Below are 26,723 nucleotides of genomic sequence, written 5' to 3' on the forward strand. Positions count from 1 at the left end.
AGGACCTTCTACATCCTGAGCCACTTGACCACAGTCCCTGTGAGAAGCTATGGACCTCAGCTCAACCTTGGCATGTTTTGTGGCTTTCACTTTAGGCAAATTTAGGGAGCTATGCCTTTCACTGTCGTGCTTATCAGGCATCATCTTCTTATGCCATTCCTGAAGTATCAAGATCCTAAACACCACCCTTCTACTGAATTACAGAGTGTGAATTTTGTTTCTGTGTATCTCTGCTATGATATTTGCAAATGAATCTTTCAGATTACTCTGCATCATGTCTGTGTCACAGCAACTCTTTGTCCAATTGGCTGTTTATGATATTGAACTTCCATGTATGGTTTATTTCAGGAGTAGGGTACCCTCTTGGCTCCACAGGCCAGATCCTTATCAGGATCTGCCTCGTGTGCCAAATTGGACAGGCGAATGGAGCCACCTGTCAATCACCTGCTGTCCTGGTGATTCGGAGCTTTGAAGTCCCATAGTTGGAACTTCTAAGCACCACACATAGAGCAAGATGCTTCTTAACTGCAATTCCCCCCTTCATTTTAGCAGCTGTTTCAATGTAGCGTGCCCCCCCCCCATCAAAAGCTAGTTTTTGGCTTCTTTGAAAGCCTATCCCTTACCTGCCTCACTTCTGACATTGTATGTGACATCGTGTGTCGGGCAGGTGAGCAGCGCCAAATGAGGAAGCCTAGCAGGCCAAGTTTGGCGCATGAACCAGAGGCTCACTTGCTATGTTCCCACTGTGTGGCAGCTTACTCTAACTGCCCTGGATATTTGTTGCCCTCTGCTGACTTTCTCCAAACCTCATCCTTAGGATAGGCCATAGTTCTGTAACAGAGCTTTGCATGCAGAATGTCCAAGGATCAGTTCTCAGCATTTCCAGGTAGGGCTGGGAGATGCTTCCTGCCTGAAACCCCAGAGAGCTGTTGTTAGCCAGTAAAGATAATACTAAGCTAGGCAGACTGATGGTCAAACTTGTATAAGAAAGTTCCACCTGAACTTCATTCATCAATCCATTTGTAGGATGGGTGGAGAGCGCAGTTAAAAGGCTATTGTGACATTCCCTGGCAATATTGCTTCCTACCACAAGAAACTTATGGGAATAGAAAAAATAGCTGCTTTTCCTTTATTCTATGCTTTCCATGAAGAAAATGAGTGGTGGCTTCTTTATTTTCCCTTTTCCTCCCCCCCCCTTTTTTTGTGTGTGCTGGAGGCAGCAGAAGGCATCATGGATGGCACTGTATGGTAAAACTCATGGTGGGAGCAAAACCTTCCCCCATGGAGAATGGGGAAGAAATAAAAAAGTGACCCCGTCCTGCAAGTTTTGCAGCAGTGTCAGCAATGTCTTGCTTTTTTCTACCTTTAGATGGCCCTTCATTCCCATCTATAGTAGAGCTGGAGGAAGGGAGAGGGAAGGATTCTTTCTCTCCCTTCCTGTTGGGATTTTCTTTTCTTTCTTTTTCTTTTTTCTTTTTCTTTTGGAGAAAGAAGCATCAGCAACATACTACGGGTGCAGCCTGTAAAGCAGGATTGCGGAACAAGTGTGTCCCCCTGCCCCCCGATGATGCCGAACTCCAACGCCCATCAAGTGACTTCGGTGACTCGGTTTGCTGAAAATCAAGTGTGCAGGCAAGTTGGCATCCATCCGTCTCGAGAGACAGTGCACCTTCTCCTCGATGGGCTACCTTCCCAGGTTGATGAGCCCCATTTGCCACTCACTTCCCTCTACAGCGCATGCAGAAACTGCCTTCTTGACCATTGGACCCACAATTGGTCACGCCCACTCAATCCTCCCGGGACCGTCCTGGCATGCAGGAGAAGACCTTAATTCACGGAGGGTTTGAGACCCATTGGCCACCTTCACCTGGTTTAGCCAACCAGTCAAAGCCTTTCTCGGGGTGTGGCAGATATCACTGACAGCTTCTAGAAGCCACAAGTGAGTTCAGAGTGAGGATTAAAAATGGACAAACTAACCCAGAAGGATCACAACTTGTCCCGCACCAGAGGTACTACCTCTCCCCTAACACCCCATACACCTCATGGGCATAGCTTTTGAGGGGAGACAGCACTAGATTTATTCAACCTGGTGCCCTCCAGCTATTGCCAGGCGATTACTCCCAACAGCCCTAGCCACCAATAGGGAGATGAGAGCTGTAGGTCAAAGCTGTAGGGTGCCAGAGGTTGGGGAAGGCTGTAGGACACCAAACAATGGAAAGCCTGGGTCTAACCACTATTTGTTTTGTATGCTCATCTCTGCGCCCTGGCATTGGCAACAGGTTGGGTGTCTAAGCCCCCATCAGCCCAGGCTCAGATGATGCCCCCTAACTTAGACCATTTGCTGCTGTTCTGTTCAGAAGAGAAACTGTGTGTGTTTAAAATAAAATAAAATAAAACCCAGCCTGCCACATGTCTCCTTTTCCATTGGGAGTTTAAATAAAGCTGTTAGACCAGCCCCAGTGACACGATTAATAACAATTATGGAAAGGCCTTCTTCCCTCTCCCCAGCTCCAACCTTTACCCCAGCATATAACATCTTTGCCTGTGTGTGTTATGACAGCCCCCGTTGTTGATGAGGTAAATGAATATCTGTTGTGACTGCCAAAGTCGGGGAGAGGGCATGTGAAACTTGGATGCAGCAACAGTTCACGTCTCACCAGGCTTGATTTATTGCGTTGCAAGAGGGGCGAGGTGGACCCTAAATACTGCTCCGCCACTCACTGCTTCATTCCCCTTGTCTGTAAAATATGCAAGTACAAACAGCTTTAACACAGCACTTTACCTAGAAACAAGCCCCGGGCTCCATCCACATACTTTTAACATATGAAAATTGAGCTGCTTTGAACTTGTATGTTTTTGATAACTGCTTGGTATGCTTCCTGGAGGTTCACCTGTGGGCTCCCCCCCCCCCACTCCTTTCCAAGTCCTAATCCCTTTGATTAAGTGCCAGGACAGATAGCTCTCAATGAATTACTCCAGTCTCATAATTCTTCCTTCTTTCAGAGTTGAAAGGGAGCCTGCCTGAGCGTTCAATAGGTAAATCCTCTCGATTTAGCTGGAGCGATTCAGACTCTGCGAGACTGAGAAAATTGTTTGATTCCGAAGTAAGGTTCAGATGGGCTACCCAATGTTGGCATGCTGTTGGTTGCCAGAAGCTGTAAGGAGGGGGGGAGCGGAAAAAGAAAAAAGACTCAAAAATAGCAAGTTGTTTTTTTTAACAAGGAGGATTAGAAGAAGGAAAACTTTGAGAAGCAAGAATCTAACTTGGGGTTGCAACAGAAGCAGACAGCCAGGCCTTTGGTATGAAAACATAAGAACATAAGGAGAGGCTGCTGGATCAGGCCAATGGCCAATCTAGTCCAACATCCTGTTGCCACAGTGACCAACCAGATGCCTGTGGGAAACCTGGAAGCAAGACCCAAGCACAAGACCACTCTCATGTGGTTTCTAGCAACTGGTATTCCGAAGCATTACTGCCTCCAGCTGTGGAGGCAGAGTATAGCCATTATGGCTAGTAGCCTTTGATAGCCTTATTCCCATGCATTTGTCTTATCTAATTTGGTGGCCACCACTGCTTCCTGTGGTGAGCTTTTTTACTCTGCTAAAAGGCCTTTGCAGCCTGCATACTCTCATATTTCTCCCACACATGTGGGGCAGAAGGTTTACATTTTAATTTATAGATTTAATCCACAATCCATCTCCATCAGTGCCTTCCAGATGTTTTGGACTGCATTCCCCATCAGCCCCAGGCAGTATGGCCAATGATCATACAAAATAGGAATGTAAGAAGCTGCCTAATATGAAGCAAGACCATTGGTCCATCTCGTTAAGTATTGTTTACACTTACTGGCAGTAGGTCTCCAGGCAGGAGACCTTCCCATCTCTACCTAGAGACACTAGAGGCTGAACCTTGGACGTTTTTCTCATGTTGTGTCACAGAGCTACTGAGTCATGGATGATGGGAATTGCCATCCAACAACATCTAGAGGGTACCAGGTTGGGAAGGCTGGTTGAGATGGATCAGTGATCTCACTTAGGATATGGTACCTTCATATGTGTCCAGCCCCTGTTTGTATCATTTAGTACAATTCACCTAATGAACCAGACCATTGTGTAGTGCAGTGTTGGGAATATGTGGCCCTTCAGATGTTGCTCGACTCCATTTCCCATTGCCCCTCCCCATTGGCCATGCTGGGTAGAGCTGGTGGGTGTTGGAGTCCAACAACATCTGAATTTCCCCATCTTTATAGTAGTGATTCCCACCTCTACCCACCCCCAGTGCAACCACAACTGATGTGAATTACAGTGCCAGTGTGACATAGTATCTAATGTGTAGGACTACGATGTATGACTGAGTGGGCTCAAATTCTCACTCAACCATGAAAGCCACTGCATGACCCTGAACCAAGTCACTACATTTGTTCCATGAAGTGGGAGGATTAAGCCTGATGGAACATTTCCTCTTCACAGAAGAAAGGGCATGATACAATTCCACTGGAATGAAAAATCCACAGGGGTTTGAAGACAAGGATCTAAACTTCAGCTTGCTGATTTTTTGTGAAAAAGCATGTGGTTATTCAATTCCAGTGTTACCCATTCTGTTCCCGTCCCGTCCCCCCCGGGATAAAAAATGTGAATGTCTGAATTGTCCTTCTAGTAACTACATATATTATCATATCCCTCTTAACACCCAAACCACTTTTATTTCAAGAGTAACCTTCCCCCTATGCCCCAGCTGAGTCTTCCATGCCAAACCTTAGGTCTACTTTGGAGGTCAGCTAACCACCTATCAACTAGGCGTTGACCCCCTTTAGCCTGCAAGGTTGGCCTAGATCTTGGCATTACGACTGCATTAATTGATTATTTTAATAAGACAGGCCAGTAAATCTTCAGATAGCTATAATAATGGATGATCTGAGGGCTCCCCCCCCACTCTTTGTGACATGGCAATAACAGTAGCATGGGTTGAATTAAATCTGTAGAAATAAGGATTGGAGACCTCCTTGTTAATACCTCATTAACAAGGGTCTCCATTAAGTTATTATTATTATTGCCCTGAAACAGATTCTCACCTCTGAACTCCAATCAGGCAAGGATATTTAATGAAAGTGTAATAAATTTTAAGAAGTAGCAGATACAGGAAAGGAAGCTATAAAAGCAGATTGGATGAAAGCTGGGAGCATTTGAATTAGTGCTATGCTGAGCATCGCTCATGTGTGTTGCGTGTGTGTTGTTGATGTTTTGCCATTCCCCATCAATTTACGAGAACTATGAAAGGGAATTGAAGCCTGATCCATCCTTAGCCCCCCTGTCACTGGAAAGTAACACAAAACCAGTGATTGGACACAAGGACCTAGTGTTCTTTCAGTTGACAGCAGCAGAAATGGCTGTTGCTCATCACTGGAAAGCCTAGTCAGAGTCACTAATTGAGAGCTGGATCAATTATGTCTGGGGCATAGCTCTCTCAGATCACCTTCTGCAGAGGAAGACTATGAGGGAAATGTCAAAAGGGGATAGGTTTCAGAAGAGGTTTGGTTTCCATTCTTCTCCTTCAAAAATAAGGGACAACATCCCCTAATCTTTCAAGGTCCTATGTGAGGAGGTCACATGAGCACTCATTGATTGTGTGGTAATGCATGAGGCACAGGAACCTGTGATAAGATGAATCTCCACACGTGTGAGAGCAGAATGCTCACAGCATTACATTAGCAAATCCTTTCTTTGCTTCTATATGGTGCTTTCATTTGTACAAGCTTGTACCTGAATTAACTTTGTGTGGTTACATTTGGTGTTTGTAACTGATTCTGTGGCAGGGATTGACAAAGATGTTGATTTCTGTTTCTCTCAGTTCTTAATTTTTCCAGTCTTAAGTTCAGCTCTCCACATTATTGCACCAGTTTGACATTGCTTTTTTAAAAAAGAAAAGTCCTTGTGAAAATTCATCAGCATTTGTGGGTGGATTTCTCCTACTATACACATTTTTATATGCCTTTTTGCCTCATATGCACATTTTTACAAGGCAGTTTTCCCCAGTGTAATTTTATTTTCACTAGTTTATGCATTTCTCTGCGAACTTTACCACAGCTGCTGTAGTTTTTGTCTACATTACTGTACTTGGCTAGAGAACTGCATTGCAAAATTCTGATGAGTGCATTTGTGCAAACCTCTTTCCTTTTGATGAGGAAGGATTAGTTAACTGGGTCCCTCATAAGTATGGTCCTCTGCAATGGAGAGTTGCACGGAGTTGGTTAAAAGGGCGCCCTTGATCAATCTCCGGGATAATTATGAGGCTCATAGAAGGAAACGGTTTCTTATGATATACTTTATCTAAGCCATCTAGGGCTTTATTGGCTATAACCAGAGCCTTCAATTATGCTTGGAGGAGAATATGGAGCCTGTGCAGATGCTGGAGCACTGATGTAATTTCCCAGCATCTTGCAAAAAAGGGAAGAAGGATTAAGAAGACTAACAAGACCGGGACTCAAGGGCCCTAACGGACCTCTTCCAAATTTAAATTTAAATACTAAAAATTTAATTGAATAGCTGGTTCTTTCCTGTGCTGCCATATGGACTTGGATCTTTGCAAACATATGGGCTGCAATTACCTCACTAAACCAATGTTCAAAGGAGAAGAAAAGGGAGTCTAAGAAACCTCTTGAATGCAGTGGATTCTGTCATGAAAGTACAGTAAACTAGCATCCTTATAAAAGACAAGTGCAGGAAAGGTATGACTATTCCCCAAAACTAGTATCTGGATGTGGTGTGAGAGAGAGACAGAGAGAGATACTTTCTGGAGGTACAGTGAATTCCTCTAGATAGGCTAGAGAGGAGATGCTGCTTGAAGAGTGGTGCAGTGTTCCCATAGGGAGCCCCAGGTTTCCAACCTGTGTGGGAATGGGTATAGAGCTTCAGCCTATCTAGGATGCTTCTGCCAGTGATGATGCTCAAGAACATCATGTGCTTCATGCATAAGCATCTTCATGATAGCTGTTTCCTGAGACATTCATTGCTCCTCTAGGCCATGATGGATGGCGTTGCCTACATAAAAAGGTGTGATGTTCATTTCCACTCAGCCAGGGAGCTCTCTAGGTTAGTCATAGGTGTGGTGAGATTACCCACTTCTCTCTCTTGTATGAGTTCTGTTTTAGTAAAGTTGGGTGTGATTTTATGAAATTTGACCTGGTTTGAGTTCCTGAGCCATCTTTCTATTTTGACTGAGCTTTTCAAAGCAAGGGTCACCCATCACATGGTGGTAGCAATGGGGTAGGTTCAGTTACTCTTGAGCAAAATTTAGAATACACAGTTTTGAATGTTCAGAGATGTGTGTGTTATTTTTTCTAGCCAGCTGGATAGTTAGAACGTTAGTAGGGAAGGCTGGAGTGAGTTAGATTCTGAAATAATACGCAGTAGGAGGAGGCCGAAATAAACATTACTATTTTCGACCCAGAAGTAGACATAATAATGGTGAGTGAAGAGAGCTGTATGGGCATGGAAGTCCTCTCCAGGAATGCTGGAATGGAGGAAGGTAAACTCCGCCTGGAAAGTGGCCAGAAAGAAAAAACTTCAAATAATTACATAGGTTAAAATTGCTCAGAGGCTAAAATAACAAAAACTGCCTTATGACAAGATAATTCTTACACTTAAATCACAGAGGACTGGGTGATGAGATATGTTCAAAGGTCTGTCTCAGTGGACACTGACCTTGGTCTGGCTGTGGCTATTGAGAGTTCCCTCCAATCCAGACTTTAAGAGAATGCTGATAATGGGCGTTTACCCCTCACGTATCTCTCATCACCTTTCAACGACGGCCTCAAAGCCTTGACAGGAGACAGCTGTGTGGAAGCTCATTATTTTGGGAATTCTAACAAGTTTCCACCCGGCCCACAAACCAACCTTAAATGGGTCATCCATCACAGTAGGAATGGGAGATTGTGCCAATATCAGTTCCTCTCCATTTCTCATTTTTCCAATCTTATGTTCTGTTCTCCACATTTCCTCATCAGTTTCCAGATTTTTAAAAATCATTTCATCATGAAAATTTGTTATTAGCAGCAGCACTATTTAATTTATATACTACTTACATGTCACAATAGCTTCTAAGCGATTTACAGGTATAAAATATCCACAAATAATGAAAATGCACAAGAAAGCAAAACCATACTTAAAACATGCAATTCAGCAAGTTTGCTCAAAAGCATAACAACAAAAAAAGAAAGAAAAATTAAAACAATTAGATCAGAAAGTTCAAGTTCAGGGGGATGCTTGCCTAAACAGAGCCAGCAGAATGTCAGAGAAGAGCAGCGCTGGATTATGCTAAAGAGCCCATCTGGTGCAGCATTCCTGTTCTAACAGTGGCCAACCCGATTCCTATGGGTAGTCTGAAAGCAGGACCTGAAGGCAACAGCACTCTCTGTACTTGTCATTCCCAGCAACCGGCATCCAGGACAAATATGTGAGCTGGACAGTTTTATAGTGATGGGCATCTGCACCCTGGTGGCCTTACCCCAGTTCCCAGCAGATGAAAGATGTGACCATGGGCCCAGATCTCTGGACCAGACCTTGCTTCCTGTAATCTCAGAGAATTGGCTCCTATTGTAACTTTTGTAGGCTGGTGAACATTTGTTCTCCATCTCCTTCTTTCAAGCCAATTTCCAGCAATTAGGAAAAATCTGACACTATTTCTGCCATCCCAATTGCTGCCTCAGAGGGGACTTTCGCTGCCCCAAATATTCAGAGAACTTTTTGCTTTGCTCTTAATGAAAGTTTGCCTACAAAGTGACTCATAAAAAGCTAGTGTTAAAGGAGCCACGTTCCCGGAGTTTGTCATATATCCCAGAGACCTCTTCCTTCCCAATCAAGTGAAGTGGCCTGCATGCATCTGCTTCTCATCACAGAGATGCCTAAGCAGCACGAAGGCAATATTGTCAAGCAGCTAACAGTTCTTCTTCCAGGAGCAATTGGTTTTAAGCAGGCTTATGAGCTAATTTGCTTGAGTAAATGTTGCAAAATGTGGTTTGGTTGCTGGAGTCACATTATTAACCTGGAATTTACTAGGATGGAATTTGAACTCTTGCGGTAGGGAAGGGTGTATGTGTATGTGCAGTTTAGACATGAGACCTGAGCCAGGGTCTTTGGAACACGCGTGCAAATGATGTTGCATGACAGCTAGCCAATTTACTAAAGACCTTTCCACCTGTGGCATATACGTCTGCTAAAACTTTAAGCTACCATTTTAAACAGTTGCCCTTGCCCTCTAAGCGTTATACGAAGTGAAGCTCTGTCAAAAGGCAGAATCCCTATTTGTTAGCCTCTGTGCATAGGGCTAATATGTGGGGGCAGAGTGGGGACACAAGCCCTGTGAGCTCCAACACTTGAGCATTGAACAGGGATATCTGCGAAGGGATGTGTACACATGAGTGTCTAAACATGTGTTTCTGTGCAATCAATGCATGAATGTCAAGGATGTTGGCGGGGAGTGGACACTGATTTGTTCACAAGCTTTTAGGATCTCTATTAGAGCATTTTTGGCAACCTCAGAAAACAAGATTCTGCGGGAGAATCTGTGATGGTGAAATAGCATTTTCTTTTCAACAGGAGTGATGTTGCTGCAGTCCAGGCTTTATGTGGGCTGGTCTCGAATGTTCTACTGAAGCACTCCTGTTGCAGTCCTATGATTCTGTAATATGAGCATCTCTTGAAGTTCTATGATTAACAGCTGCTAAGGCAAACAGCTGTATGGGAAGAAGGGAAGGCAGGATTACATGAAAATGTAAACAGGCTCGGCAGCAGTGAAGAATTAGCAGTGCAGTTTTCTCAGTAGACATGCTGGTGGGAACTCGCTCTGGATAACATGACTGTAATTTTAGTCATGCTCATTTATGCCAGGGATGGGGAACCTGTGGCACTCCAGATGTGGTTGGATTCCAACTCCAACCACCCCCAGCAAACATGGCTGACCATCAAAGTTGATGGGTCTTCAGAGTCCAGCTACAAATGGAGGGCCAGAGATCCACGATCCCTGATTTATGTCAAAATGGTTTGTGCTTTAGATCCAGGCAGCCATCATTCACCACAAACACATACAATAAAGGCTAGAGCATAGTTGGATATGTTAATGCATTTCAGTTATACTGATGAAATACCTTTTTATTATTTTAAGAGGCATTTTAAAGTCATTTCTACTGTTACAATTAGATTGTATCTCTGTTGCATTTGTTAAGCTTATGGTACACCGCTTGGAGACTATTATAATTAAGTAGTATCTTGTCAGAAAATAATAGTAATGATACTGTAGCTTTTTTTGTTATGGGCAGCTGTTTATGGAACAGGGAGGTGTAAAGAATGGTGTGTTGGCTAGGATTGGGTAGACCCAGGTTCAATTCCCCACTTTTGGCCAGTCACATTTTCAGCCTAATGTACCTAATGCGCCTAATGTTGTAAAGTTAAAATGGAGAAGGGGATAACCATATGTATATATTGAGGAAGAATGTGATTAAAATGAAATAAAGATAAAAATAATCTATGCTACATCTTTTTTTCCTATTCTGCACTCACATACGTGGATTTTCTTTCACATTGAGCCCTAACTATAAAGCAATACTGCAGCACAGATTTTTATAGGGTTGGTCCATCCCCACTGCCAGCTATGAGGTCAGTCTCTTTGAAAGTTGTGTCTCCTATGTTTAATAGATTTCTAATTAAAGTTTTCTTGTAGAAGTTTTGTTGTTGCTGTTGCACTGCTATGGTATTTTAGACTAGTGAGAATAATTGCATGTAATGACATAAGTGAGATGAAGGCATGTAATTAGAGTGTATGTGTTTCGATTGCTGTAAAAGGACTTGTGTAAATATAAAATTTACAAAACATAAAACAGTGTTAATATGTTTACTTTGGTGAAATTAGCCTAGTTCTCCAAACAGCAAATAAGGCAGTAAACAGAAGCTGATTTACACCCAAGTTGGACCATTGGTTTGCCCAGCTCAGTGTCTTGTCTACAATGACTGATTGCAGCTCTCCATGGTTACAAAGAGGGGACATTCATCTACCTGGAGATGCTGGGGATGGAACCTGGGGCCATCCGTATGCAAATCAGATGCTCTACAACCGAGCTGCAATTTTTTCCTTAAACTTCCGTCTCTAGCCTATACCATTTCATTCTGCAAGAGAGGTGGGTTCTCATGACTGAATGTTCCATGAACAGTTTGCCAGAGTGGACTTGAAGACATCTGGTTAATAGGATGGCTCCTTCCACGGAATTGGGTAGGCAGAGCATTTCAAATCCTTTGCCTCTTCTTCCAGGAGGAGGAGCTATCCTGCCCTCCAGATCTGCCCTGCCCTCTGGTCAGGTTGGCATGGATTTTCCCTCTCTGTGTGGGTAAAAAAATATCCTGACTGTTTTTGATCTTGTGTTTGCCTCCTTAGCCTCTTCCTTGTCTGTCTTTGTATGTCTAACTATGTGTTAAAAAAAAAAAAATTATATATAAAAATCATTTTAGTTCTCCTTTACCTTTAATTCTTGATCACCATGAGTGGTTCCCTCTGCCCTTAGTATGTAAGCACCTTTGGGCTAAATGAGCAGGATCAACAATTCCCTGACAGAAGCACTTCCTTCAAAATTCTTGACTACCATGCAGGTAATATCCTAGAAAGGGCCTGGCTCCTGTGAGACAGGCTGCGACAGCTGGAGAAGCTCGGGAGAAGTGACACTACCTCACAATGAGATCTTGTGGAACTCTTGTGAGATCTCACTGCCACTGCTTTGCCCCCTTCTTCTGTGGAGGTGGGCCATTTCTAGGGCCTGGAGAGATCTCATGGACTTCTTGCAATATCTTCCCAGAATCTGGAAGCTGCAGCTTCACAACCCTGTGGTGGGGAGAGTGGCAGCTTCCCGTTTTGCCTCAGGCTGCGAAATGGGATGGACCATCCCTATTCCCTGGAAGAACTTTGTGGCACGTCTACTTTCATGGAAATAAATTCCATAAAGTGCACCAGGGTTACATCCCAAGGTCTGAGTTACAGCAGACTGTAAAGGAAGGCATTTCAACTGCCATTGTCTTTGAAATTCTGTCCCGTTCCCCACCCCAGCTTTAAGTATGGGTGGAACCTCTGGGGTTATAAGGAAATCTACGAATCAGGGAAAGATGTTGGTATGTAAGATTTGAAGATAGGCCAGCTGGTCTCCATCTTCAACTGGTTCCTGGAGGGCCAGGAAGAAATTAGTCTCACAGCATAGTTGAAAGAACACCTGGGCTCTTACCTGGGGCGCCGATTCACTTGCGAACAAATTTATCTTTGTTTCCTTCCCACAAACACACCTAGGAATTAAGTAATGACCTGTTTTTGTAAAAGAGGGGAGAAAAACCCAACCCAAACCTCAAAATGGTGTGACTCAAAGCTGTAAATCACTCACTATTGTTCCATAAGTTATTTTATAGAAATCTTTACTGAATACTAAAAAAAGAAATGAAACACAAGATAAAGAAACCTTACAGCTACTGAAGTCATGTCATCTGATCCTGAAAACATTTAAGATGCGAGTTAAATAGATATTTGAGGGCATGAGCTTTGGAGAAAAATAGCTGGCAACCTGGGCACAAGGATAAAGGAGTTATTCTGACTAAATGGCAAGCTTTCACTGCCTTCCTGCTCCTTTTCGCAGGCTAAGGGCACATTCATACATACATTTAAAGCCCTATGGTGCTACTTTAAACAGTCATGGCTTTCCCCAAAGAATCCTGGGAGCTGTAGTTTGTTATAGGTGCTGAGATTTATTAGCAGGCCCCTATCCCCTTCAGAGAGCTACAATTCCCAAAGTTCCCCTTGAAGAGGGACTGTCAAACCCTTCCTAATTAGTATCATGTTACCAATCAAGGTAGTAAGTACATTAGTGTTTTCTCAAAGCCTAACTCACAACTTGAGCAGGTGGTGGATTAAAGATTTTGTTAGTACTGAGTTTCTTAATACTGAATTCTATTCTAGAAGTATATAGATCATCATCAGGAATTGTCCAGATTGCCAGTTGTTACTTTTAAAAAATAAATGTACTGTATTTGAGGATTCTCTTTCTAGTTTAAATTAACATTATCGTTCTATGTTCTAATTTCCTCCAAAAGGATGGAAATCTTCTCTGCTCAGACTTTCATGGTAACCCCAACAGATTTACCTACTCAGGTAGTGAGCGGCTAACATCTACTCAGTCAGATATTCATGATATAGTGCTCCATTTTGGGACCATATCTCATTTGCATGTTGCCTGCATGCGGAAGACATATATTTTATCCCTCAATCAGGTCATATCGGCACATGAAAGACACTTCCTATAAATTCTTTACTACAGCTTGTGAGTCAGGAAATATTTTATGGAAGACATATTTTAGGTTGTCCATCCTTTGATTTCCCTCAGAAACTAATAAATAATCAACAAAAACATGATTAAAGGCATTGCTTGTGAACTTGTATCCAGAAAGGGAGGCTAGCTGGTAGAAAAATCTTTCTGATCCATATCCGTTTATTCTCAGAAACGGAATTCTAACTTAGGTTTAAAAAAACAACCAACCACCCTCATGAAGGGTTTGACTAAGTTTTGACATCAGATTCTCATCCTCAAAATATCTGTTGAAATAAGGAGGGGGGGAGAGGGTTTGGCACTTGAAATTACAGAAGGATGAAATGGAGCTTAGTAAGCCAGAGAAGCAAATTACTTATCTGTAATTGGAATTTCTTAAAATACACCTCCTTCCCGCCCTTTGAAATAATATTCAACCAGTTTTCAATCAAATGCCCATATGAGCTTGGGTTTAACCCTTTCCTTGAGGAAGCTGCAGGCTTAGGCTTTGAATAAGGGATTTTTATGAATAGGTTGAGACCTTAGATATAGTATTTTCAGTATAACCAGAGACCATTTTAAAATGAACCTTGTTTTTGCCAGGAACACATATTTGAATGGCTCACATCTGTTGGTACATCACTGGATAACCTGTATCTGAACAAGAAGCTGCTTTTTTAGTGAACCAGACCATTGGTCCATCTGACTCAATGTTGTCTACACGGACTGGCAGCAGCTGTCTAGAGCAGTGTTTCCCAACCTTGGGCCTCCAGCTGTTTTTGGACTACAACTTCCATCATCCCTAGCTAGCAAGACCAGTGGTCAGGGATGATGGGAATTGTAGTTCAAAAACAGCTGGAGGTCCAAGGTTGGGAAACACTGGTCTAGAGTTTCAGAGAAGGAGCCATAGAATCAGAGGGTTCTGAGGGTCATCTAGTCCAACCCTCTGCAATACAGGAATCTTTTGCCCAATGTGGGGCTCAAACCCACAACTCTGAGATCAAGTGTTTCATGCTTCACCTGACTGAGTCATCCCACGATAATTTTCCAGCTACCTGGAGATGCCGGGGATTGAACCTGGAGCCTTCTGCATGCAATGCGGATAATGTGCCTCTGAGCTATGGCCCTTTCCTTAGTCCCTAAAAAGACACTGCTTCAGAAGTTATGTGTATGAAAATCCAACCTGTGATGTAATGCCTGTGACTGTCTACTCACATATGCAAATCGACACTTAGTGCCGAAGTTCTGCACAAGTGTGCAGTTGAACTTGGACATAAGTGCTAACGATGCAGAAGTTACGCTAAAACATTACTTCTGTTGGCATAATATGGATGAATCGTATGTGCATTATGAACCCTCTCTATGCAGAAAGAATATATCGTATTCGAGAGAAGCATTTGTCCAGTCTCCAGGACATACTGCTGAATATTATCATGCTTGAGATACGTTTTGCCGCTGAAAGTTTAGCAGAGCAGCTCAAGCCAGGGATATGTTACCAGTGCAAGAAACAATATTTGGTATTGCAGGAGCACAGGGACGTGCAAACAGTCTGATTCACCACATAGCAAGCACTGTACATGAATGCTTGCCTGCCATGCAGTCACCCTGTAAAACAAGCCATAAATAAATGTAATCAAAATACAGCAGAGAGATAACAACACAGTTTCCATTAAAAAGAATCTCATGGGAAAGAATCTGCTCAAAAGCCTTCCAGAAAGAGGTAATGTATTTTCCCCGGTTCAGGGGTGGGGAGCCGCCAGGCCGCCTCTCTATTTGGGCCTCAGGATTTTACCCAGGCCACACCCCTTTCCAGCATTGCTCCTACACCCTGTGAGGTTCCATTTACCCTGAACCAATAGCACCAATGTGTTATTGCATTAGCATATCAGTGAAACATAATCCCAGGCCCCTGGCATGCTGATGTGTTGCTCCTGGTTTAAATGTGATAATGCTTGCACAACATCCTGGGAAGGTTGTCTTAACATGCCTACTCTAAACTGGGCCCGAATATTCAATCTCTTCCAGATTTTAATAATAATCTAGAATTTGCTCCTCTGAGACCTTATCAATAGTTCCTTTTGCTACACATCAGAAGCAACTATTCCCCTGCAAGAGGTTTGGCTTGTTTCCTACATATTTTCAGCAACAGCCTCACCTTTTGCTTGCTATCACGCACCAAAGGCAGAGAACCTTGAGACTGATGTTCATTAAGCACCATGGCTATTTTCCACATGGAGCTCATTAATAAACGAAGCAATCGAACTGCCATTGCTTTGGATTGGCTACATTGGCCAAAGGAACTGAGTTGTGGTGCTTTTGCTGGAAAAAAAAAGAGGGATAAAATGCTCTTTGAACACTCAAGATTTTATTTAAGAAAAAAAAAGCCAGTGCAGAAAGGTTGCATTTCTATTTGGCTCCCTCGCCCTGCATCTTGACCTTCTAATTACTTTATTTGAAACAGCACTGAGGGTATAATAAAAACTGGAGGTTGTCTCTCGTTTGCTTTATTCATAAATTAAAGCTGTTAGCTTGGCGAGGTGAAAGTCGAGGCAGGGTGTTCATTACTACACAACTGACGGCTTGTCAATAGCACTGCTTTTTAGTTTGTTCTAGTCAGCACTTGTGTTCATTTTGTTGGGCCTTTGGGAAATAAATACAACAAGATTATACATTTGGAAATACCACAAGAGTTCATGGGGAAAGAAGGGAGGGGAAGGAGGTGGGGGCGAGGAGAGAGAGAAAGAGAGAAGGAGAGAGAGAAAAGCAAATGATAAATTATACACTGGGTAGAAAGTGACATGCTATCTTGTGCTATTAACAACCAGAGATAATTGCAGTGAACTGTAATTGCAAGTTTTGCAACTTACAGTACACAGTGTCCAACATCAATCTTAATAGGGAACAAAGCAATTTGTATTAAAACTTAATTCGCTTGGTAACTTTCTGCTGTATACAAGGGAGCAAACAGATGTAGCTTTTCAGGAAGTTCAAAGGCACCAGGAACGTGGAGAGACATGCTAATGTAGCAAGCCTTGGAGAAATATTGCATTACGACTTGTAATGAAAACAAATGCATGCCATTATATCCTAGTTTGTGTTTATTTAATAAAATATATACAGTTTGTACGTCGAGGAATTTAGTGTTCCTGAATGGGAATGGAATGATGGCCTCTTTTGATTCACAGATCAGGCAGGCAAGTCCATAATGCCTACTGTGTAAAAAATGAGATTTTTCTACTTATTGCTTCTATATTACACATTTAATGTAATGGATTTGGCTTTTTGATGGAAAGGATTGTGGAAATGGGGTGGATGAGTCTTTGAATGGAGCTCCTTGCATTTAAAATTTCATTTTGAAATAATGTGATGGAGATCAGGAAGGAAAAGAGGATGCTTTCTTTTGTGCGAGTCACATGTTGCTGTTGCTACCTACCAGACTTGCAGCTGAAACTAGTTGTGCAAAAAACGCAGGTAGGTTAGCATCTTTCCAGACCTGCACAGACAGAAGACCCCTTTATTTTTCTTTATAAGAGGCTGGCTAATATTATTTTCGCTGCCATTCTATCCATCTCTTAGTGCTTGCAGAAGTGAATCCTAAGTCACCCAGTGTTGAAGTGGCACATATAAAGCTTTCCTCCCATTCATCAGGACAGCCCCCATTGCTGTGCTGCCCCCAAAAGAACCCATAGTCAATAGCCATTCCCCCATGGAGAGTCCAAAGTATGGGAGCATTTGTGGCCCAATAGCTAGAAAGCCAGTGTGGTGTGGTGGTTAGTGTATCGGACTAGGACCTGGTAGACCAGGATTCAAATCCTTACTCAGCTGTGAAGCTCACTGAAGGTGATCTTGGAAGCCAGCTACTGCCTCAATCTAACCTGCCTCACAGAGTTGTTGTGGGAATTAAATGGAGGGGGGGGCACCGGGTTCGCCTCTTTGAGATTCTTGGAAAAGAAGTTGGGATATAAATGGCAAGAAATAATTTCCAAAGAGCAAGTTCATCTGAGGCTCAGAGAATGATGAACTGGCAAAAGATGGTGCCATGGTTGGACTTTGGTTGAAGAGACTTGGGTTTACATCCCTGACCAACCATGCAGTTCAAAGTATCATCTTGGGTCAGTCAGGGTCTGAGCCTAGCCTACCTAATGAAGGCCAGACCAGTTCTCCAGTTTATCCCAGTAGTGAATGATGTCATTGTACCTGCTATGAAAAAAGCACCAGAGCTCTACCCCACCTCATTTCCACTGCACCATTGCAGCACCCTCCAACCTTTGCCATTCCCTCCAAGAACTTAATGAAACAAGTATTCTTCCACAATTAAGCCCACTCATTCTACTTATATATATTATGGATAAATAGGAAGCTGCCTCAGTGCTGACTCAAACCGCTCATCCGTCTGCAATGTTGTCAAGACTGACTGACGCTAGTTCTCCAGGGTTTCAGATTCTCAGCCATGCCGTGGAATTGAACCAGGACCTTCTGCATGCAGTTTTTTAAAAAATATTTAAGCAATTTATATACTGCTGACTACAGCTCTCTAAGCAGTTTACAAATAAACAAACAATAAAAAATCAATTACAGCTATAAAATCCAATTAAAATGCCTAGTGGAATAATAATTATAAAAGTCTTCAGTAGGGAGTGGGCTGTCCCTTATGGAAGGGAGTTCCATAAAATTGGGCCCACAATACTGTATGCATGGCTGCTGGCGGATACAGGCCGTGCATCCAAGCCATGGCAAACCACCAATGGCGACTCTGCCGAAAGACTTCTAGGACTGAGTGGAAATATAAGGGATTAGGGGGTCCTTGAGGCATCCTGAACCCAAGCAGGAGCATAGCCAGAATTTATGTTTGGGGGGGCAGGCTTTATGTTGGGGGGAGCAGAACCTCAGTTAGTTATGTATTTTTATTGATTTAGGGAGGCAGCTGCCTCCCCCACCCCCCCTTGCTATGCCCATGGGTAAATGCCGTTTAAATTAATACAATAATACGAGGCACTAATTTCCCCTTTTTCATGGAAATGAGACTGCTACACCATTGGGTATCATTGTGAACACTCAGCTCACATGTTCTTTCCATGGTGGATGAGAGGGGCATCTACCTACTCCTATATTACACAATGTCTACTAGCAATATATGGACAAGGGTAAGATGGGCAAGATGTTTAGGAGAAGGAGAGAGATTTGCAATGCAGACACCTGGCAGGGAGATTTGCAATACAGACAACATCTGGCAGAGAGGGGAGTGCATTAGAATTTACAAATCAAAATATTGACTGTAATCTCCTCCTGAGTCTAGGTGAATCACTCGTGTTTGTGGTCAATGTTACTTGCAGGTGTGTTCACTCATAAAGCTATTTCATCCTGTTTCTCTATTGGGGTGTGTGTGTGTGTGTGTGTGTGTGTGTGTGTTTTAATCTGCACAAAATTTCCCCTTTAAATTCCTTAGTACATATTTTTAAAAAGTTTCCTCTTTCAAAATATATGTATATTAATGTTTTTGATAAAAATGCTTAGCAAAGAACTCTGTCAGAACACATGTAGAAAGCCAGTGGATAAGTAATTTCAGATGCACACATTATCCCATGGATGCAGATTAGCTCATCTCAGAATCTGCATATTGTATTCTCAATATGCCCTTTTAGAGTGGCCCCAGGTTGTATATCCCTGGTTTGCTTGCAGTTTCATTGCCTCCTGGGTTTTGTTGCTTTTAAAGAAAGTAAGCAAATGGATATGAAAGGCACACAATACCAAAATCAGTTCTTCTGCCATAGAGGGTTGCAGCAGTCAAAATGGAACCCAACTGAACAAATGCAAGGTCGCTAGGAGAAATAAATGGATATCCTGATATTATGCTCAGAGACAGGCTAGACTAGAAATGAAGACCTGGAAAAAGCAACGAAAGAAAGTGGCATTCTGTTTTTAATTTCTTTTTGGAGGAAGGTGGAAGAGTTGGAGAGAAAGAAACCTACCTGCCCCCCAGAAGAGGCTGCTGCCCCAGGCCTTCACATCTCTAGGCTAGACCATATTGCGGTTATTTATTAGAAGCAAATTAGTGGCTGTGGCACAGTAGTTGTTCAGAGACCTGACCCAAAACAGGAATGTCAGGCTTTATCAAAGAAGAACTCAAAGGGAAAATCAAATCATTTCAGAGAGAGAAAAACATGCAGGTGATTGGATTGGATTGGATGAAGAGTAGTTTGGCTTATGAAATCAAGTTCCATCCTTCCTTTTCTTTTGAGCTTGCCCAAATATTTGCAAAGTGGAAAATAGAAGGGAAGTAAACCATAAAGGTGTTCCCCCCCCGTCCATTTCTGGAGATCTTTTTTTGCAGTGCAACAGGAGAATCAATACAAATCTTTGCAGTAATCACATATTGATTTTGCTAGAATATAACTCCATTTAAAACATTTTTATCCCTGGGAGTGGAAGCACTGGAGGCTATCAGAGAAGGAAGTAGGTTCCCTTGACCCCATATGTGGTTCACGATTGATTAAGCGAATCTAGGTTTGGAAATCGAAGAAGGGAGAGAAAGTGGGGGTGAAAAAAATTAAGAGTCAGGGGAAGATAAATCAAGTACAGGCACAAACATGATCACACTATATTTGGGTTGTTGTTTTTGTAAAATTGTTAGGCTTCTGTAAGCTTAATAAATGCCTTCTCATTATTAGTGACTTAAATGATGTGGATCCTCCTTTAAGGCCTTCTCCCAATTTGGCAACTGGTATGAATAATGTGGCTGGGGGGATGAATCATAGAATTGTAGGGTTGGATGGGAATTCAAGGGGCATCTAGTCCAACCCCCTGAAATGCAGGAATCAAAGCTAAAGCATCCATGACAGGTGGCCAACCAAACTCTGCTTAAAAACCTCCAACGAAGGAGAGCCTACTGAGGGAGTCTGCTGTGCTGTCAAATAGCTATTACCACCAGAAAATTCTTCATGATGCTTAGTTGGAATCTCCTTTCTTGTAACTCGAATCCATTGGTTAAGGTCCTACACTCCAGGACAAGAGAAAAGAAGCTTGTTCCGTCATCCATGTGACATCCTTTAGATAGCCATCATGTCTCCTCTTATCCATGCTAAGCAAGTGAGTTCCAGGTGGGGTAGGGAGCTAGGGACACCCCCCCCCCATGTTTCAAAAGTGGTTTGTATTTCAGAGGACAATAGGGGCTGCTGTAAACAAAAGCGTCGGCTAGTCCTTATAAAATTATTATTTGGCACTACAGATGTCCTAGGGATTGTGGGCCTTTTGAGACCCTACTCCAGATGCCTCTTGTGAGGGAGGCTCAAAGGGTGGTGACAAAAGAGAGAGCCTTTTCAGTTCTGGCTCCCTGTCTGTGAAATACTCTCCGCAGTGAGGTCCGCCAGGCGCCTTCACTGACATCTTTCCAGTGCAAGGTAAAGACTTACAAGATTTTCATGGACTGAAATGATGCGGGTTTTTTGTTGCCACTGTGCTGCTAACGCTTCCTGTGTCTGTTAGGAGTTGTTGTTACATATGAATGAATGGTAGGTGTTTCGTATGATTTACTTTAATGGTATATCGTGAGCATTTTTGCCAATAGAGAGCCAGTGTGGTGTGGTGATTAGAGCGTTAGGCAAGGATCAGGGAGACCAGGGTTCCAGTCTTGACTCAGCCATGAAACTGAGTGACTTTGAAAGCAAGCCACTTTGGGTAACAAGGAACGGACATGCCTAAATAATAATAATAATTCCAGAATTGGAGTGCCACCACACACACACACACACACACACACAACATATTTCTTGGTCATCACCTTCTTAAACCCTGGAGAAGTGCCTCTGCCATTAATTCTAATACAGTGGTACCTCAGGTTACATACGCTTCAGGTTACATACGCTTCAGGTTACAGACTCCGCTAACCCAGAAACAGTACCTCAGGTTAATAACTTTGCTTCAGGATGAGAACAGAAATCATGCTCCGGCAGCGTGGTGGCAGCAGCAGGAGGCCCCATTAGCTAAAGTGGTGCTTCAGGTTAAGAACAGTTTCAGGTTAAGAACGGACCTCCAGAACAAATTAAGTACTTAACCCGAGGTACCACTGTAACTAGGCAGCTTCATGTGGAAACATGTAGTCTTTTCAATATCTAGGTCCCCACCCCTAAATATCTTGATGTACAGTTGTATTGTATTACACAATTCTACAACACTAAGAGCACACACACACACACACCACTCCTACCAATCAATCCTTCTCTTATTTTTTTCCCACGCTAATGTATTATTGACAACGACAGGCTGAACTTGCACTTGGTAGACTAACCCACCATTACAGCATCTTGTCCTGATACTTTAAATGTTGCTTAACAAGAAAAATATGTCAATAGACAATGAAAGCTTTCATTTTATGCTTTCAACTTCAGCAGAGCGCTCCGAGCAGTGCTGTAAATTACCCCCAAAGAATGCAGAAGCGGGCAAAAGAGAGAACAATTTTAGTGACATTGGACGTGACTGGCTTCGTAATTAGTAACATTTAACAATATATTAAATCTATCTCCTTTCTGTCCCGGTGACCCCACTCCCACTCCCACCCCACCCTTTCCAGCTCCTTGCAGGGCTTGCCTACCTTGCCCATAAATCAAACCACAGTTTTGTCAACAGGTTAGGCCTATCTCTGTTATTTAAAGGGAGAATTTCTCAGTGAACTCCTTGTTCAAAAATGCATTACAGGATGGGAGAATCCTTTCATCGGGGCACTCCTCCACCCAGGCAGCCCTGCATACCTAGGAGGACGGGGGCTGGTTTGACAAGAGAGGAATCAATTAGAATATGCTGAGAGGTCCATTGCTATAATCCTGAACAGTGCTTAGTGGTTGGCTGGGCCACACGTTGATGATCAGAACCAGGTAGTAATGCCAAGTGAGCACTCTGCCTCCAGCAGCTGTCAACTCATGATAGATGGGACAAATCTGATTGTTTTATCAGAACATTCATCTCCAATCTTGATTAGTAAACCTATTGAATTATGATTAATTCACAAGAGTGCTGTTGACAGATAAAGTACTTTATCTGACACTGTGTAGTAGTTGCTTTTGCCCCGAAGCAAGGAAGCCTTGAAGTTGCTAGCCGAGTAAACAGTATCAGATGCAACATCCTGCTAAGGAGAGCTGTGCTGCATGCACCTTTTGATTTAATTTAAAGGCTGGGCTCCAAGAGTTTGACCTTATGCACAGGGAGATGGGAGAGAAACCAAGATGAGGGTGCAGAATGAGAAATAAAGAGTGTATGTGCTAAGGGCTGCTCAGGTTAACATTGGAACTGCCTTATACTCTGTCAGATTATTGATCCTTCTAACTCATCCCTGTCAGTGACAAAATCAGAGCCTGCTGGGTCAAGGCAAATGGGCCATCTGGTCCAGCATCCTGTTCTTACAGTAGCCAGCTGGATGCTTGTGGGACACCTACAACCTGTATTCTCTCAAATTACATATTTCTAAATGTGTGTGTGTGCACTTAAAAAAAATACATTTTTTTTAGTCCAGATCTTCGTTGGAGCAGCTCAAAAGCTGGTGCATAACTAGGTTAACCTCCATGCATTTTTCTGGGAGGTGCGGATCAGATCAGGCTGTATTAGAATTTGCAAGGAGCCGCCTTACTGCTATGCGCCCCTACCACTCAGCTATGGCATCCGACCTCCCAGGTATCTGACCTCTGCAGATATTTGTGCCTCTCCCTAATTTACTGTGGAATATAGATGTGTGGTTTTTTTTTTTTAAATGCTCCTTATTTTCAACCCATTGATGCGCTTCCACAGTGTGCATAGGTATTAAAAAAATAGTGGGTATGTTGTATGCCCCTTTTCCATAGAAGCTTACCTTAGAGCTCTTATTGGCACTATCCCGCAAGTCAATTTATTACGTGTCCCATGTTTTACAACATTTCCACCCACCCACCCACATTTTAGCCCTCTCGGCTGTACTTCTGAGTGCTGAAAGGTTAAAAGGTGTGTCGCAAAGGCCTCTGGCATAAAAGCACATCAAGGCGAAAGTTTGGGGGCCTCTTGAATCGAGCAAATAAAATCCTAGGTGTTTATTTCCTAACTGCTAAATGCAATTTTTATATACTCTGTGGTTTTACTCCAACAGAGGTTCTGTAACCAACTTTACCTGCCTCGGAGTGTTAATAAATGCTAAATTGCTTATGGAAAGTTGGGATAGGACTCAGTTGGTCAGATTTTCCATTTTAACCCCAAACCTAAATGAGTTTCTGAATCCAAATTTGTGTGTATCTGTGTGTGTATGTGTGTTTAAAAAATCTCCCACACAAGAAGATTCATTTACAACATCAAAATGGCGTCCTTTCTCCCTTTCCCGTCCCAGATACGTATATACACTCCAATAATATAATCATGGCTTTGTAAGTTTATTTCATTTTATTTTTAGGTACATCGATCTCCCCTTACATTAACACTGTGCCTTCTATCATTTGTAGGTTTGGGGAGAGGATGTGGAATATTGCATATGTAGGAATTGCTTTCCAAAGAGAATGTTAGGCCTTTCATTCTTCAAGAAGCAACCAGACCCTAAATGGCATAATATCACTTAGGGCAGATGCAGATGTAGAGATTATTGCATTAGTTTCTCACTAGCACTTCTGTCCTGGTTTCTAACTTCTAAAAGAAGTTGGATCTTTTTGTCCAGTTGTTATGCAAGATGCAGGCTTAGGAGCAGGGCCAGCCTCAGAGGAAAGGCTGTAGCCCAATGGTACAGCATCTGCTTTGTATGCAAATGGATCCAGGTTCAATGTTTTTCTTATATTGTGCATTCACATGTTCAGCGCGCATGCACCTCTGCAAAGTGGTTTGTTGTTGTTTTTTGTTTCTTTGTAACTGGCTGGGCAAGGAAGGAGTAAAATCATACCATGGGTGCTGTAACCAGCTGCAATCATACACCCATGAACCTGGGAGTAAGCTCCCCTGATTTTTATGGAACTTACTTCTGAGTAGGGATAGATGGATCTGGCCATTTCGGCTTTTCTCAATTTCTCAGTTTTTCTTGACACTTCCACCTCAGTTTGCATCCCCCCCCCCCGAAAAGTCCTCATGAAAATTCGCCAGGATTTTAGTGCAGTTTTCTCCTAATATGTGCATTTCTGTATGCAATTTTGCCTGTCACACATTCAAAAACACCAGGTGAACTGCAAGGTAGGAACATGGCACACCTATGTAGAAAAGGTATAAAAATGCGTATTTGTATGCAATTTTGCCTAATGGAATGTATTTTTATAGGATGTTTTCATTTTTTGTGCAGTTTTATGCACACATTACTTAAATATGTTTATCATTGTACACATTGCTTGGCTGGAGAACTGAATTGCAAAATTCAGAGAAATGCAAATTTCAAAGGGTGGCTGTATTTCATTTTGCGTATTATTCCAGAAAGTGCAAATTAGGTCGTCCTGCCTTTCCAAGAGAATGGAACTAAATTTCTCTGCCATCCCTACTTCTGAATAGTCATGCAAAGGATTGTGCTGTGAGTTTTTCTCTGCAGAAGGAGGGGGCTTGCTTCCTTGTTTCACTGCTTGAGAGTTGCATTGCAATATATACATTCACCAGTGCAGAACTATCCCTCTACCTTTTGTGGGGCAGTTGGTGGGGGGAGAGGATCTGCCTAGCTTTCCCAGCATCTATGCTACTTTAAAGGGTGACTCTCCCATGAACTGGGGGTGCTGCTGAGCCTGGGATTTCAATAAGTATATATAGCTGTTATTAGTCGCAAAATATTGCTTAGACAGAATCCTCGGTCTAGAAAATCTTGTTTGCATTATCATCCAATCTCCTTTGAAATGAAAGCATTTGGCTTGGCCCTCACTTTTCTTTTTTCTATTACATCTCCCCACCCAAACCTCTCCCCCTTCAAAATATGAAAGGACTGCTTGCTTGCTTGCCTGTTCGCTTGTCTCCTCGTTGTGATTTATTGTTGCATTTTAAGTGTCTTTTCAGACCCACTAGGGTAGGGTAGAGATTTTTAAAAGAGTGTTATGAAAAACTGAACTAACCAGAACAGCTAATGGGGCTAATTCGCTGTTATTTTTTCTCAAAACAGAGCTCCTGCATTAGCAGCGCTCGGCTAACCTTACAACAAGTATATTATTTTTAATTGACACACAATTATTATTTTCGCTTTTTCGCCAGAGGGAAAATAACATACACTGCTATGACAGTGCACAGTAATATGAGTAATTAGATGTTTCCTGATTAGCTTTTTTAAAAAAGTTTAAAAGTAAGTTGGTTAGTAATGTCGAAAAGCTTTCGTAATTTGAACTTAATGAGGAATTTCTCATAGAGATATACACAACTTCCAGTAACAGGGCTGAAAGCAAGAGCCGCTTAATCAGTGACTTTAATTAATTAATTAATTCCTGCATCTGTATTTCTGCCACTGAATTCCTGCTTGTTGCTGATGATGCTAGCATGTACTACGGGTCCATTGTGCGAGGGAAGAGAAGATGCCTAGGCAGGGCCACCCCTACCACTAGGCAAAGTGAGGTGACCACCTCAGGCATCAGAGGCTGGTGGCTAGCAATGACAGCCCCTTGGCTGTTCCTTCTGAGCATCTTGCTCCGTCCCTCCCTCTGTTGGAGGGCAGAGCTTCTGTATGCTACCTGCCTGCTAAGGTAGCCTAGTGCTTTGGGCACAGTGGAGAGGAAGTTCTCCTTCGCAACAGTTGAAGTCAGTTCCCTCTGGCTGTCTAGTCCACTTTCGCACATGGAATGAGAATGTGAGTGCTATTTTGACCATCCTTGTGCTTAAATGGCAGCGATCCACTGTGAACTGGGCCCTTCCAGTTGTGACAACAATGCCATGCAATGCCTTCCCCATACAGGTGTGTCTTTTCCCTACTCTACAATTCACCTGGCAGGAAGCCAAGGCCTGGCTTTTTCAGGAGCCATTTAGCTAGTGGATTCATTCATTCCTCTTGTCTCTGACTCCTGGTTTGTCAAAGGTTGCTGTTGTTATTTAGAAATGTTCCTTCAGGTAGCTTTGTCCACCATTAGAAATTTTACTGAATAAACCTTGATAACTGCAAACCAAAGACATGTCTAAGAAATTCAACACTCATTTGACTCTATTTCCTCCATTTTTTTTTAAGTTACACCCTTAAGGTGTGCAGTCCTCTGATGTTTTCCCCTTGCTTCCTCCTGTCTCTTCCCCTCCACATTACAAAAAATGTTAGGTGTAGCTCAGTGGCAAAGCATCTGTCTTGCATACAAAAGGTTGCAGGATCAGTCCCTTGTGTCTACAGGTAGGGCTGGGAAAGATTTCTGCCTGAAACCCCAGAGAGCCACTGCCAGTCTGTGTTCATATTGAGCTAGAAGGACCAGTGGTCTGGCTCAGTATAAGGCAGCTTTCTAAATCCTAGCTCTTTATTATGTATAT

The 26,723-nt window shown here is 42.7% G+C and overlaps 1 protein-coding gene across 5 annotated transcripts in view; it reads left to right on the plus strand.

Moving 5' to 3' along the window:
• FTO (FTO alpha-ketoglutarate dependent dioxygenase) overlaps window positions 1-26,723 on the plus strand; it is a 266,159-nt gene that overhangs the window by 162,194 nt on the left and 77,242 nt on the right. For 3 of the 5 annotated variants that reach the window (XM_082232944.1, XM_082232940.1, XM_082232939.1), the window contains one exon: window positions 1,492-1,632. The exons of the other annotated variants lie outside the window; for them this stretch is intronic. In XM_082232944.1, the coding sequence (XP_082089070.1) occupies window positions 1,492-1,632 (141 nt within the window). The remainder of the gene's footprint in view (window positions 1-1,491; window positions 1,633-26,723) is intronic. 5 annotated transcript variants of the gene reach the window in all.

The sequence above is a fragment of the Podarcis vaucheri genome (genome assembly GCF_965113315.1).
Source record: "Podarcis vaucheri genome assembly, chromosome: 7".
NCBI classification, from domain to species: Eukaryota; Metazoa; Chordata; class Lepidosauria; order Squamata; family Lacertidae; genus Podarcis; species Podarcis vaucheri.